The sequence below is a fragment of the Neomonachus schauinslandi genome, chromosome 2 (assembly GCF_002201575.2).
Source record: "Neomonachus schauinslandi chromosome 2, ASM220157v2, whole genome shotgun sequence".
Classification (NCBI taxonomy): Eukaryota; Metazoa; Chordata; class Mammalia; order Carnivora; family Phocidae; genus Neomonachus; species Neomonachus schauinslandi.
This window is the reverse complement of record NC_058404.1, coordinates 14,162,139-14,176,467: the sequence shown is the minus strand read 5'-3', so window position 1 is coordinate 14,176,467 and position 14,329 is coordinate 14,162,139. Positions and strand designations below refer to the sequence as shown.

Sequence of the window (14,329 nt, the reverse complement as noted above, 5' to 3'; positions counted from 1 at the left end):
TCTCGATGGATGTGGGTAAGTCATGATACAGGCATGGGCAAAGCTGCTTTAAAGACAATATTTCAAGGAGAAAACAGCATATGGGAAAAGCAATCCTATCCATAATTAGCAATTATTTAGGAAGGTGGCTTTTCCCCCTCATTTAATTGAAGAGCCGCTCAAATCATGTTTTAATTTCCAGTGCATGTGGGGGAGGAGCAAAGCATTCAAAATACTACTTTATGAAGAAGAGACATAAAATTACTCAAAAATGGATAACATGTATATAAAGCATCAACGTCAACAAACATTGCTAAATCACACGGTGAGTGAGAGCTGTAAAGGCCCTTAATTGAAATATGGATCCAGGTACAGGTTTTGTTTCTTTGTTTGCAAATTCTTACCTGTCATCTGGAATGACAATAAAATCTACATTTTGAAATTTCCTTTAGCGAGTACCAAATCTGATTTGTGTCTCGCTGCTGTAAGAATGGTTTCTGGGCTACGTTCTACTTTGGTGCTAAATAACGCAGTGAATAAATATATAAATTAAAATGAATTCTGCTTATTTTGCAAGTAATTGCAGAAAGACACAAGACAATCATTTATTAGACTAGCATGAGAAGCTCAACCCTGAGGCTCAATAGTGAATAATACAGCTCAATAGTAATACAGAGCACAGGTGATTCTCTCCTTTGAGGAAGCTTCCCCCCAACCCTGTTAGACCAAACGCAGTGATGGCAGATCTGGAAGGATGCATGTGTTAGGCGCCCTCCTGGGACGTATGCTTTTGCTTTCGCCAGAGAAACACATAATCCCTTGTCCAAGGCTCGTTCCCTTTCTCTTTACCGTCCACCATCTTTGAAAGCAGCCTGCAAGCCAGGTTCTGCAGAATCTCCTCTGTGGGCATATCTAGGGGCAGTCTTTGTCTGCTGGCTGTCTAGTAGATGTCTTGAGAATTGTTCCTAATAGTTTGCACTGTGCCAAGTTGGATCATTGCTGAATTCACAGGAATTAGTACCTAGTTGTGTAGTCATTTAAAATCACATCTGATGATAGTAAAATATTACTACTTCTGCTATGAATAGGTTTTGGTTTAGTGTGCCTATCCTAGCAAGGAAATGGAAATGGTTTGGGTGGATTTTAGGGATTTGGGAGAGATGATGAAAATACTTGCTGGGGGGCGCCTGGGTGGCTCAGTCGTTAAGCGTCTGCCTTCGGCTCAGGTCATGATCCCAGGGTCCTGGGTTCGAGCCCCGCATTGGGCTCCCTGCTCGGCCGGGAGCCTGCTTCTCCCTCTCCCACTCCCCCTGCTTGTGTTCCCTCTCTAGCTGTCTCTCTCTCTCTGTGTCAAATAAATAAAATCTTTAAAAAAAAAAAAAAAAGAAAATACTTGCTGGCTTTTCTGATCCCCACTGATATATGAATGTGACCTCAGTTACTGCTGGTAGTGGCTCTTATCAATGACATGCCCTTTGTCTCCTTTTAAACACTTTCCCATGACATTATGATCACTACTATCAGTTTTTAAGGTCTGGGTATTTCTGTTACACTTCTCTGTAATGTACTTAATTTACATTGGGAAAAGTGTTCCAGGATGAAGTGGGGACCCACTCCCAGTTTCTTCAGGAGGAAGTTGTCTTGGGGCTTGTTAGGTTGGAGAGTGAAGTGTTTTCCAGGCATGAGGACTTGCTCCCAGGAAGGGTGTGTGTAGGAGGGCTTCCTCTGTGGTCTCTCATCAAATCACCAGCGGAGTAACTGTCGAGTGTGAGGATTAGTGTGGAGGGGAACTGTCACCCAGTGGGCCAGTCCACTGTCTCAAGGGTGAGTCTCTTTGAAGGAGAGCAGATGAGCAGGTTTGCGAGAGAAGAGACTGGCAAGTAGGGGAAGCATTCCAGAGTTGGGAGGCATCTGTGGTGAGCTCTGAACCTGACGCTGGTTCTCTGGAAGGCTAGTCCATGTCGAGGCCATCTAGACGTAGATGGGATGACTGCCAGGCAGTGGGGCTAGGTGTAGACTGAGGAGTTGTGCAGAAGGCCTCTCACGAAGAACAAGACAGCGTGAGGTGAGCGCGGATGACGGCGTGAGCGACAGTGGCGCGGACTTGCATTCCAGGTCACTCTGGCCGATGCACGTAAGGGCTGGAGGCAGTAATCGCTGTGTTTGTAACTTGGGTTGCTGCCTGCCTGGTGGTGGCATGCTCTGAGGTGCGACAGGCATTGGGACTCAAAACAGCACCCTTCCCTAGGGCTGATGCTTGTCTCAAGGGCAAATGAACGTTCCACGAATATGCTCTTTGGCGGGTTCTGTTTTTTTCAGTAGGGAAGGGCAGGGAGGTGGCCAGTTCCCTGTCCCTTTTCTGTTGCTTTCATCCCTTTGGACCACAGTCACCATCCCAAACCTCTCAGAGTGCGACCGAGCATTTTGCACACGGGTAACTTTAAGTCTTTTTTGGTATCGTACCTAGTGCTTAAGGAGGGGGGGAAAGCCTAAGCGGGGATGCTTACACCTTTTATATGCACAAGAAAGGAGAGATGCCACAGAGTGCCTGAAATGTGGCTTCCTAAATAATAGCCTCTTTAGGTTAATAATGCATAAATAGGATCTCCGTGTTTTTTACGGTTATGTGGAAGCTCTGCTAGCGACAATACGACATTCACAGCTTCCGCTGAGCTAACGTAGGCTCCTTCCTAAATGAAAGAGCTACCACGGAGGTTATTTCTAATGACTTACATGCTCAAGGTCTAACTTGTGAATGTTGTCGATGTAGAAACTTGGCAGGTGGACAGCGTTATTGCTTGTTTGTTTGCGGCATACATCACTTAAAAGGGTCTCAGGTAGAACTTAACTAAGGAGAAACTACTTGGCTAATGCAGAAATTCATCACCCGCTGTACCAATGCAACTTGCATATTGATACTTAGAATAATAAATGGAGCCCCAGCACATGCCCCCCGTTCTCCTCTCCCACAGTGCCCTGCGCGACTGCTGAAAAATACTGATCATGGCTCCCCTCCTCTGACTCTCACCGTGCGGGCATACCTTGTCCAAGTATGTGTAGCTCCAGGTTTTACCGTCGGCAAAGACCCGAGACACGACCCTCCCCTGGCCATCGTAATCCACTTTCTCGCTCGTCGTTCCCCGTTGGACGCTGGCAATCTGGCCGGTGGACGAGTAGGTGACATTGACCGCCATCAGCTTGCTGCTGGGCAGCCAGAGAGTCGGGTGCCCTGACGTGTCATAGGCGATCCTCAGCAGGAATTTACGGTGGTCATCATAGATCTTTTCTGTCTTTGTTGTTCGATCAAAGTCAACTGAAAGGAGGTTTCTGCCGTTAACCTGTTACAACACAAACAGGATGATAACACGAATCATGCTATTCCAACGCCAGTCCTTTATTACTCTTCAGAGGCCCTGCTATTGTTTAAACACCATTTATGATGATTGATTCTCTTTGTCAGTAAATTAATTTAGCAACTTCTTGGGTACAAGTGCAAGGCAGTAGATTAACAGCTCCTTTAAAAGGTTTCATTAAGCAGAAAGAGAAGCCTGGCATTTGTTCAAAACCTCTTCAATTAAATGTTGTAAACTTAAGCAACTGATAAGAAAAATACCAAAATGTATTTGCTTTAAAGTTTGTTCAGAAGATATGAAGGTGGTCAACATGACATCTCTGTAACTTACTCAGAGCCCCTCCCTCTGTAAGACACTGGACAATAACTGCTTAGTAGATTAATCATGGCTCTATTAAATAAAAGCAGTAAATGTGACTCTGGCCCTTTGAAGAATAGTTAAGTAGAAGTTGGAACCCACATTACAGTAAATTATTAATGAGTCTAAATAGCAGGAGGTTACAAACATGATCATTGCTTTTGGCCCCGTGCTGAAATGTCACAAGTTTTTAGAATGCCCTTCCCTTTAATAACATCTGGTTAACTGGCAGGGACCTCAGATGCTTCACTCCCACATCTGCAGGGTCCGACAATTATGCTTAGGGTACAGATCTAGCACCACATTGTTGTAATCGGGTCTCCGTGTGGCTCTGTGCCATGTCCAGAATCTCTGACTACATTTGGCTGTTACTGTCTGGGATCCAAGGCTCATACAGACCAGCACTCGTTACTGCAAAGAAAATGTGGCCGTGGTTACACTCTACTTTAGAAACAGTCCGCAGCGTACTGAGGACCCCGAAGAGTGGATTTTCTGTAGCAAGACAGGAGCTTTTGGACGGTGATAGCCTGGACATACCAAAAATCTGCATAGACTATTGGACTGTTAAACATTAAACAGGAAAATCTGAATTTTACATGACCATGTCTTAGCTAGAACTTTCAAAGCGGACAGCTGCAGCTGATCGGTTATACACACATAAGCACGCACACCACTTCCGCGTGGACATCCACACTGACGTGTATGCGCATACACAATACGCATGTGTATTTATGTAAACTCTGGGATAAAACTAATCTGTGCATTCTATTATTGACATTAACCAAGCCCCATGAAAAGATACTCTTTAAGCTTAAACTTTTCCAATCAGTGGTTCAAGGGGAGTACCGTAATGTCCATGGAAAGGTATGGAAAGGTTTACCAAAAAGTCCATGGAGTGAACTAGGTGATGTTGGAGGCAAAAAAGCACCCAGACAAGTCACAGAAACTGAGAAAGGGTAGAGCCCTGGAGGGCAATCCGGAGATCTTAATGTTCCGGTTCTGTCCTTGCAGATCCAGCTGGTTGCCACAGCAGAATCTGGTGTGTAAGGTGTGCGTGTGTGTGTGAGTGTGGGGAGGAGCCCGGGACTCAAGGAGCCCCATCTCCATACCTGACAGGGTCTAGAGGCAGCATGACTTTGGGCTTTGGCCCCTCTGAAGCTGTCTGTCCATCTGTGAGGTGCTCGGGCGAGAGGCTGTAGGCTCTGTCAGCGATCTGACCGAATTCTGCCTGGCCCACTCGAGGCTTTCGGAGCCTCCGTTCTCCCATGTGGAAACGCCTGCATGTTAGTCCCTGCCTTTTGTGAATTCTGTGGAACTTCACGAGGTTAGGCTTGCAGAATGCTTTGCGGACCCCAAAAAGAAGCTGCTGGCTAGTATTACAAATACCTACTTTAAAGCCTGTAGGAAGATTTGATTTGTTATCAAATGAACTCAACAGTCAACTGGCAGGATCCAGCTCATCTTCAGCTTATCTTGGCACAAAATTTTTGAGGCCTTAGGATGAGGTTTTGCACGATTTAAATGGTTTCCTATGGTTCTTGAATGTATTTCTCTGATTGTGATTTAAAAGAAAACAAAACAAAACAACCACCTCTGAATGTTTAGGTTTGCCCTCTTTTCTCCTCCTGTAGGTTATTCCAGGCTGCGCCAGCCCCGTTGGACTGCCTGTGCAGCTTCCAAGGACTGTGCGGCCTGCAGGACTGCCCCGTCTGTTTGCGTTTTACTTTGTATTCATTTTAATTTGTATTTCAACTCTTTATTGCCTTCCTTAAGCACCCCTGCCCTCTGCAGTGCTGCCTCTGGTTAGAGCATGAGCAATCTGGACGGCAGATTGGACTGCAGGCCTGCTCCGACTGTGTGGGTATTAAAGGGAGCTGGGCAAAGAGCAGCCCGGGGCCCCTTCTTCCCACTGCCTGCACCCTGCTGCCCTCCTCTTCCTCTGGTTCGTGGATATGGCTACGCAACACCAAAGCATCCAGGAGAAAATCACGTGGTAGCCGCTGTGTGTGCCACCATACCCAACATGCCGCCACATGGAAACATCTAGAAGTGCTGGGATACTGAACATCTGGGTACAAGTTCCAATTTTCCTTTTTATCCAGACAAACGTGGGTGCAATGCCTTTCTTGTGTCCTCAGATCAGAGCAATGAAAGAATTAGCATGTGGCTGTTTCCCCCCACATTCCCAAAACACGAGCCAAGGTTTCAGCCGTTTTCGGATTGTTTCCAGATACCAGTCATTGTTACTGAATATGTAAAATTTCAAAAGATACGAATAGATCTTTTGTTTCCTCTGTTCTTCCCATACACGCCCAAACTTTCTCCTTCGGGTATTATAAACAAAGTGCAGAAGTCAAGGGACATTTCCATTCTAGGACACAGTCCTACTTAACTGTACCTTTATGAAATTATGGCAATGTTTCTACTGCTTTTTTTTTTTTTTTTGGACAATCATAAAGTCCTGGCATTGTTCCATGTCCCAGTTGCCTTTTAATAAATAGTTTTAATATAAAAATATCAATTTAAATGGAATAGTTCATCTAAGATGAAAAACCTTAGATCATTACTGTACCTCCAGCTATATAAAAATGAACCCAAATGTTGTGTTTGGAGAAGAGATCACCATGGAGTCCTTTGTGATATATAGCATTTCTTTTAAGCAAGCATGCAAAGTCCCTATTTTCAGAGATCATGTCCAGCATGACTGTGAGGAGATCACAGCATCCCTTGGATATGGGAACGGGGATAGTGATCATCTTCCCTCCAGAATGCTTGAAAAACTAAGGTGTAAAGATGTTAAACAACGCCTTTATGTTTAAAGACATCAAGCACCATCAGATTATATTCATGTATCTGGAATGTTACGGAGGGAAGTGAGGAAGGGCTGGCTCATTACCCAGTACACTCGGTCAACATCACGACTCCCCTGTGTCCCTGTTGGAACATCAGCTGGTTGCAGACGGTTTTGTGTCTCTCTGCATGTCAGCCAGGGCTAATAACAAGGCACCATCCCACTGCGGGCCGCGCTGCTCGGCTCCGAATGAGGAGCAGCACAGCACGCGAACGTGACTCGCAGAATGAGCTTCAAGTATGCTATCATATGCATGTAGGCCTTTAAAACACACTTTTGGCTTTCAAATTTTGAGAATTTTGTTTTTTTTAAGTGATTCACTGATTTTTTTTCCTGTAAGCATCTGAATTCTGGGCAAGTTTAGAAGATACATTTTTCTTTTTAGAATGCCATAGCAGTGTTTTTTTTTATAACTGATGAAAGGCTGGTTCCAAAGTCCATCACTGACAAAATAACAAGGAATATTTACCAAACAAGAGAAAGACAAGAAATTTTTATGCCTGTGTCTTTTTTTTTTTTTCCAACTTAGCCACAAACAAGTGAGCTCTGGAAATGTCTAATCTTTAGTTTGCAATGCTTTCCCACATCTCTCACCATTTCATTTGCTTGTGACTCCTGACTGTATTTCCCTTTCCTCTTAATGCACTTTTCAGAGCAAATGCTTTCCATGTTGCTATTGCTAGTTCCTTGTTAGTTTTCCTTTTCTACTCTTTGCTTTAAAAAACTTTAAACTACAATATCTGGTGCTCTCTTATAGATCCATCATCTATTTAGAGTTAGGTTTGTGTATAGCAGTCAAACATTTGCAAGGATGTGCTATCCATACAGTTTCTCCCTTGGACCTAGATGCAGTGAGATAATCCGTATTTTAAGGCTGGCTTTTCCTCATTCATTCACTGAATAAATATTTGAGGACCCACTCTGTGTCAGGCAGCTCGCTGAATTTAGGCAAATACCTTAAGAATGAAAAGAAGTTTCTGCTAGGAAATAAAGGTAAGCGAGGGAATGTTCTGTTTCAGGAAAGGGTGGGATGCAGGTGAGTACTGATCCAGTGTGCCTCCCGGGCCTTCGGTCCTTCCCCCCCCCCGCCCCCCCACCCTTCACCTCTCTTCCCTCTTTTGGCAGACTCCGGTCCAGTCCTTAAGCCAGGTTTTCCTATCATCACTCTCTCCCTAGAATTTCTCCCTTAGAACCACAGAGGAATGAAATTAGCAGTCAAAGCCGGCACATCCAATCTTATCTTTAAAGTAAGAAACCCTCCCTTGTGTTCTTGGCATTGTCTCTATGAGAGCAATCGCACGTATCAGCTGGGAATCTCCTCCCAGTGTGGCTGAACAGGCTACTTTAAACAGGGCATTCTCTGAAACGACTTGCCGAGGCATTGTGGGCCCACTATTTAGAAGAAACTAACAGCCATGCTTGTGCGCTCTTGTCTTTTCTTCCCTGAAAGTGAGGTATCTGCTTCATTTTGAATCAGGCAGAGAACCAGAGACACAAGATAGGATTTCATCTTTTCCTCTACTCTTCCTGATTTCTTTTTATGCCTAGAAAAGCCATGTTACAAAGAAACAGAGGACATGCTTAGAGCTTGTCTCAAAGAAGAGAAGGCAGCATATTCTGCGGTCAGTTTCCGAGCAAAGCACGTCCCACACTCTTCCCTTGTTCTCCTAACCAGTGTGCTAAAGGGCTCTCTCCTATTAGCACTAACTAATAGTTAGTGGGTAAATGCCTAACATATGCCTATGTGGTAGAGAGTCTCCGGGTAACGCTTAGGGAATATATAATCACGCCTTTTATTTGTAAAGTACTTTCACATTGTCTCATTCGATTCTGTAACAATTGTGTGACGTGCAGGCAGGGCAGGGTAAAATTGTATTTATCCATTATCTGTATCCCGTGTATTGTCTATGTGATGAAGCGTATGTCAGTGACCTATATAATGTCCATATTATAATGTCATAATGTTATGATGTTATCTTGATAATATTATATTACTTATATCCTATATGGATTATCATGATATACATAAGGAAACAGGTTTCAGAGATGTTACGATTTTCCCATAAGGTTTATTATTAACAAAAAGTGGAGCCTGATCTAGGACCCTTGTTTCTGGAATTCTAGTTAATGCTGTGTCTTCTCTGGTGTGTGGAATGAGGAGCACAAATGTGAGCAGCATCTTTGTACCTTTTGGTGAAGGAAGTCCTGTGTCTGAGGGTAGGTGTGACTCTGTGTGTGTGTGCGTGCACGCGCATGCACACATGTCCAGGTGCATCATGCCCATTATAGGGAGAGCTGGATAAGATAAAGCCTGTGAACTAGCTTCCAGATCGCAATGGCCCAAGGAAGCAGGGGTCCTGGAAAGAAGTAGTAGATGGGGCAGCCACCACTGATTCCTAGGTTCAGGAGAGGGAAAGGCGGGGAGCTGGGGTCTCCTCGGGCAACAGACCAACCCTAGGAAAGGGACCGGAAACAACCAGGAGCTGGTTTCCTCTCCTGTCACTTTACCTTCAACTCTACTGTTGCTCTTCCCTCTAGGGTTCTCTTGCTTTTCCTCCTCACTTCTCTCTCTGAACAAGCCCCTCTCCAGTGTCCCCTAGCTCTTGCCTGCCACAATTCCGGAGCCAGGTGGCTTGGAGTTAGGGCATCCTGGCTCCCGCAGCCTGGGAGATGGGGGAGGTGGAAGCACACAGCACTGGTTCCAGAAGGTCACGTATTTAGAGTCCCAAACACCTGCCTTGAAATTGAAGTGAAATCAGAATGTAACCTGGAAGTTGGATACAGGCTGTATGTGATCCAGTGATCCTTGATTCCTTTATTTCTATTTCTTGGAAATAGCCAGAGATAATATATAGTAGCTGCTTCTTACCCTCAAGGACTGTCAAGGTAAATCATATTGGCCTCTTATGATAATAATTTAACCATTTTCGGTGCAGGAAAAAGGACATTAATGGTATGCTCCATGTTTTGTTCTCTCTCCTTGACTTTCAGTCCTTTTTTTAAATGGCAAGGGGAAGTATTTTTAGGAATAGTCATCTCCATTCATCTGATAAACTAAAATCTGTTTGCTAATAGAAAGAATGAATCAGTTCAGTTTATAGTGTCTGAAGGTGGTTTCGTGTAGCCTGTGTTTTAGTACCTAATCTGTGTTGTCTCTACCAGACAGCTGTCATAAATCACAGCTTGCCTTCTCGATATACTTGGTTCACAGTGTGAGGGAGGGAAAAAGAAACCACCCAACAAGGTAAGGTGGAGAACATTTTGCAAAGATCAATTACACGAGCATAATCAGAAATATCATTGCGTTTCTCATAAACACAATATAAATCAATAGCGAGGAGGCAGCACTTAGGTTCTGCCACTGATATTCTTCCATGTGAATATATTTTCTATACTCTAAAAATATTGAGAATGCAAAGAAAGAATCTGCTTTTCAATGGCCAGCCCATCTCTTTATGATTTGGAAAACTTTCAATATTTAAGCTCTTATTTATCCTCATCCCCACATTAGGAAGCTATCAATCTTTACTGAGTGGCTAAAGGAAAACTATAAGATGATCAAGATAATATTAGTAAAACAACAATGGACTGACATCCAGGATAGTTGGGACTGTGCTCCATGCAACTGCCTGATTTCTCAGGGAAGAACTGATTTTTAACCCCAGGCACACTGAGGAAAAGCTTTTCTCCAACAGTTGGCTTTTATTACGAATGACCTAACGGCCTGACAGCTGCCTATACCTCGTGCTGGCAGGGAAGGCGCCGCCCTGCATTTGGTTCTGGGCAGATGAGGATGAGGAGGGGATGAGCGCTAGGCGCCCCCTCGGGGACATGGACGGCTGGGCGGCCATCACCTACTCTCTGACACTGGCTTACCCGAAGCTTCCGACCAAAGACGTTGACTTTTCCTTGGGCTTGCTCTTTCCGGAACCTCCACTCGACCAAATTTTGACCGTTTTCACCAGGAAGACTCATGTTTCTTTTGGCAACCGTCGGATTAGCCGTGCCGGCCAGAACATGGGGCTCCGTCTGGTAGTGTGAATCAAGGCCACTGGCGTAGATGATTCTAAGGGAGCCATCATAACCGATCTGATAGCTGTTTCTTAACTGATCTGAAAAACAAGGAGCCGAAAACAGGAACTACAGATACGGATTAAACACTCGGTTGGTCCATGCAGTTGGAAGTGGTAGACATTTCTAAAATGCTGACCGACTCCATGTATAGGGAAACAAAAAGTACTGAATGCTGTCCTTTTAGAACATATCACAACAACTTTGATTTCTGGCATTTCGTGCTGTTAACAGAATTGGCTGGATAGTAAAGGCAGGCTTCAGGGGAATTTAAAATCCTCCTCCACTTGAGATTTCTTTTTCTCATTTGCCTGATGGAATGAATGAAGGGTCATTCTCCACAGATGTTCCGGGAAGGCTCTGCCAAGAGCCATGTACATGCTCCCTCGGGAGGCTGGTGTGTCGCGGCCGTCCCTGCCAGGGTCTCAGAAGACCCCCCCCCTCCCCTACACCCATCCCTCCCTTGTTTAAAATCTTTTGCAAAGATTTCATATCCGTACGTTGTATACCAAAAAGATAAGATGATATTTCTCTGAAACTGGACTTTTACAAAAGCAAGCCATCTTCTGTTTTGTAAAAAACCCCCTCTTGCATTATAGGCTATGGCCTCAATTTAAAATTTTTCAATGATATTGGACCATTTGGGGAAGAAAGGAATTCAAGCAATATTAATTTTAGATGACTGCAGAGATTACTTGAGAGAACTGGTAGAAATAATGAATCAAAGAAGCTTAACTCAGATTTGGTAATTATTCTTAGAGCTGTGACCTCAACAATTGCAACTGTCACGGTAAACAGGCTTTTCCAAGATTATGTCAAAAAGGAATATGGCAGGAGGTTCCGCCATGAATATATTGGATATGGACCGAATGGACAAAAAAAAAGAAGCCCAGCTATTACATAAATGGGCACACAGAATTTGGTGTCAAATTTCCAGGGATCACGTCATATGTGGACTGACATGCAGCATCATGTGCGGACTCAGAATGGGCTCCGTCTCAAATGACTGCAGTTCCATGGCCATGAAAAGGACCCACTCCCCCAAACTGCAGCAGACGACTCACAAAGGGTCTGATGACGCGTGTGAAGAGTTGCAGTGAAGTTGCTTTTGGAAGCGGGAGTATACACTACGTGATCTAAGATATATAGATATCACAAAACAAACAGTACCTGTAGACACGGGGCTGTTTCACCAACATCTCTAGAGGTTTATGTTTTCACCCTCCCTTTTCTGGCTCATCTTAGAACATGGGTCACCACATTCTATGGGGGGTGACAGTGGCATTTAAGGTTACCCATCCCAAATTATGCTTTCATGTTTACCTTGAACCATGGTGTAGAAGGAGTCGATCGAGGACAGATTTGAAGTGATGCTCACATCCTCTTCACGGCTGGATGACTCAATGTCCACCGTGATGGCCTTGTCCATGTCCCCGTGCAGGTTTGTGACCACTCCAGTTGGAAATGTAACATTTGTCAGACGACCTTCGCTGTCATAGCTACATAAAAGAGGCATCAACTCGGTGTTAAAGAGCAAACGGCAGGTTCTCCTTACGTATAAATACCAGGGGCGGCAATATCGGCTGCAGAGATTTGGAAGGATATTTGCCTTTGTGCATGAGCCATGCAGAGTGAGGACTTCAAACGTGCTTTGAAGTAATCAAAAGCCTGTGTAACAGAGAAAAACCTCACCGGCGAGAGCACGAGTAAACAGAAGAGGTCTCCACCTCAGCATCTTCTTCTCTGAAGTGTGACCAAAATCCTCCTGCACATCCAATTCGCTGTTTCAAAGGGAACATATTTACTGATACTAAATTCCTTAGTCTTCGCCATATTTTCTACAAAGTAGATTTAACTCGCTGTTATATCAGTTTTTAAAGTTTTACTAACTTACGCCCTCCATGGAATAGGAGTGCCGTAGGAATACATGAAACTTTGTAAAACGGTATGTATACATTGTATACAGTATGTAAAAATATTCTTGTAGTAGCTTGTGACATCTTCAACAAATTAATACAAGAAAGCCATTTAAAGACTTTCTTATTCCTCAGTGTTGACATACTTTAGAATGGTAGAAATGGGACCTAAATGTTGGCAGGGGTGGTGATACTCTATCTCGTCTGGACTGACGTTGTAGGAATGAGCTCTTGAATGATGATTTATTATGTTTACTGAAATGTGATGTACTATTTCCTGACATTTAATGATTAGTTGCTTTTCCAATTATACACTTACTTTTTTTTAGCATGTAAATAGAAGAGGGACATATAACTAAAATGTTAGGATATATTTTAAAAAGCTGTCCTATAATCATAAATATGCATCATTGATATAACATTTTAATAAAGAGTTGATTTTGGGGTGACTTTTCTATTTGTGGCGGCACCAGAGAAAATTTCAGAAGTGACAGCATGGTTTGAAGAAAGAAAAAAACAGATCGCGAATTCCAGCACAACGTAAGCCTGGATTTCAGCTTGATACCAAGGCTGTTCGTTAAGAAAAGGCCTAAGCGAGATGAAGACTTGCACCACGTCCTACTTACAATTAAGCCCAGATGCAGAACGGTAGAGAAAGGGTCTTCTTAGCGAAAGAAGTTCCCAGGGGAGGGGAAAAAAGGTGGGGACGATCCCAATAATAGGTGTAAATATGGGGCAACAGGGACTAAGGGGTAGAAAGAACTTAAATGATACTTCGCAATAAAAGGAGAGGGTTTTAGAGGGTAAAACAAGTAGTTTTGGAAACTGTGGTTAGTACTTAGGGAGAAGATTCTAGGTAATGAAGGTAGAGAAGATTCAGCAAGGGCAATGCCATGGTAGAGACGGGAAGGAAGGAAGGAGGAGAGAGAGGATGTCTGCTCTGGGCCCAGGAAGGAGGTGATCCCATTAATTCTGGGGGGACAGCATCAGTCAGATGGAGGGTCTGACTGACCCGATCTGACAGTTTGCCATGCTGCTTAGCCAGCGGCACGCATGGGCACTCAGGAGAGACAAGCAAGCGAGGGAGAAGCAAAGAGAAAGGAAATGCGCCGTTAAGTGTAACCATTGTTTGGACACATAAAAGGCAGAGCTGAAATAAAAAGAGCAGCCTCCTTCCCCTCCCCACCAACCCAAATGCCCCTAGCAGATGAAGACATCAGTGAAAGAAATCCAACATGGTTTATTGCTGTCATTGCTTCTTAAAAGAAATTACTGTTCTTGGAGAAACAAACAAGGCGTAGCTTTGTGTAGGCAGAATTATTGACAAAACCAGCTTCAGGCTCAATCTTCACCTGGACAGAAATCTGGCATCTCTTTACATTTCTCACGGGCTCTCGTGTTTTGAAGAAATGCTTCTACACAGAAAGTAGTTCAGTACTGCGTTCTCCCCCACCCCCCTCCCATTTTACAGATGGAAAAATGAAAACACGCCGTGCTCCGGTGACTCGATCAGGCTCTCATGGCGTCCAATGACTGGGCCATAAAGGGGCTCCCCTGCGCTGGACCCCAGGTCCAGGATCCTTCTGTAAATCACAGAGGCTACTGCTTTTTATAGAAGAGCCACCTGCAAGCACTTTGCTGATTCATTCTCGCTGCCGTCACTCACCTGCCCTTTCTGACCCGTTTGCTGGTTTATGTTTTCTAGCTCCTTTCTAATCTAAGCGGAAACGTCACCTTCCTCCTGCAGAAAGCATTTCTGCAACCTTTGCCTCTGCTCTTTTATCGGCTGACCACGCGCTCCA

The 14,329-nt window shown here is 44.2% G+C and overlaps 1 protein-coding gene across 1 annotated transcript in view; it reads right to left on the bottom strand.

Annotated features, from left to right (window-relative positions):
• TENM3 (teneurin transmembrane protein 3) overlaps nt 1-14,329 on the bottom strand; it is a 444,789-nt gene that overhangs the window by 9,337 nt on the left and 421,123 nt on the right. The window contains exons 22-24 of the mRNA XM_021694125.1: nt 11,935-12,110; nt 10,417-10,652; nt 3,021-3,317 (exon numbers count right to left, since the gene is read on the bottom strand). Coding sequence (XP_021549800.1) covers nt 3,021-3,317; nt 10,417-10,652; nt 11,935-12,110 — 709 coding nt within the window. The remainder of the gene's footprint in view (nt 1-3,020; nt 3,318-10,416; nt 10,653-11,934; nt 12,111-14,329) is intronic.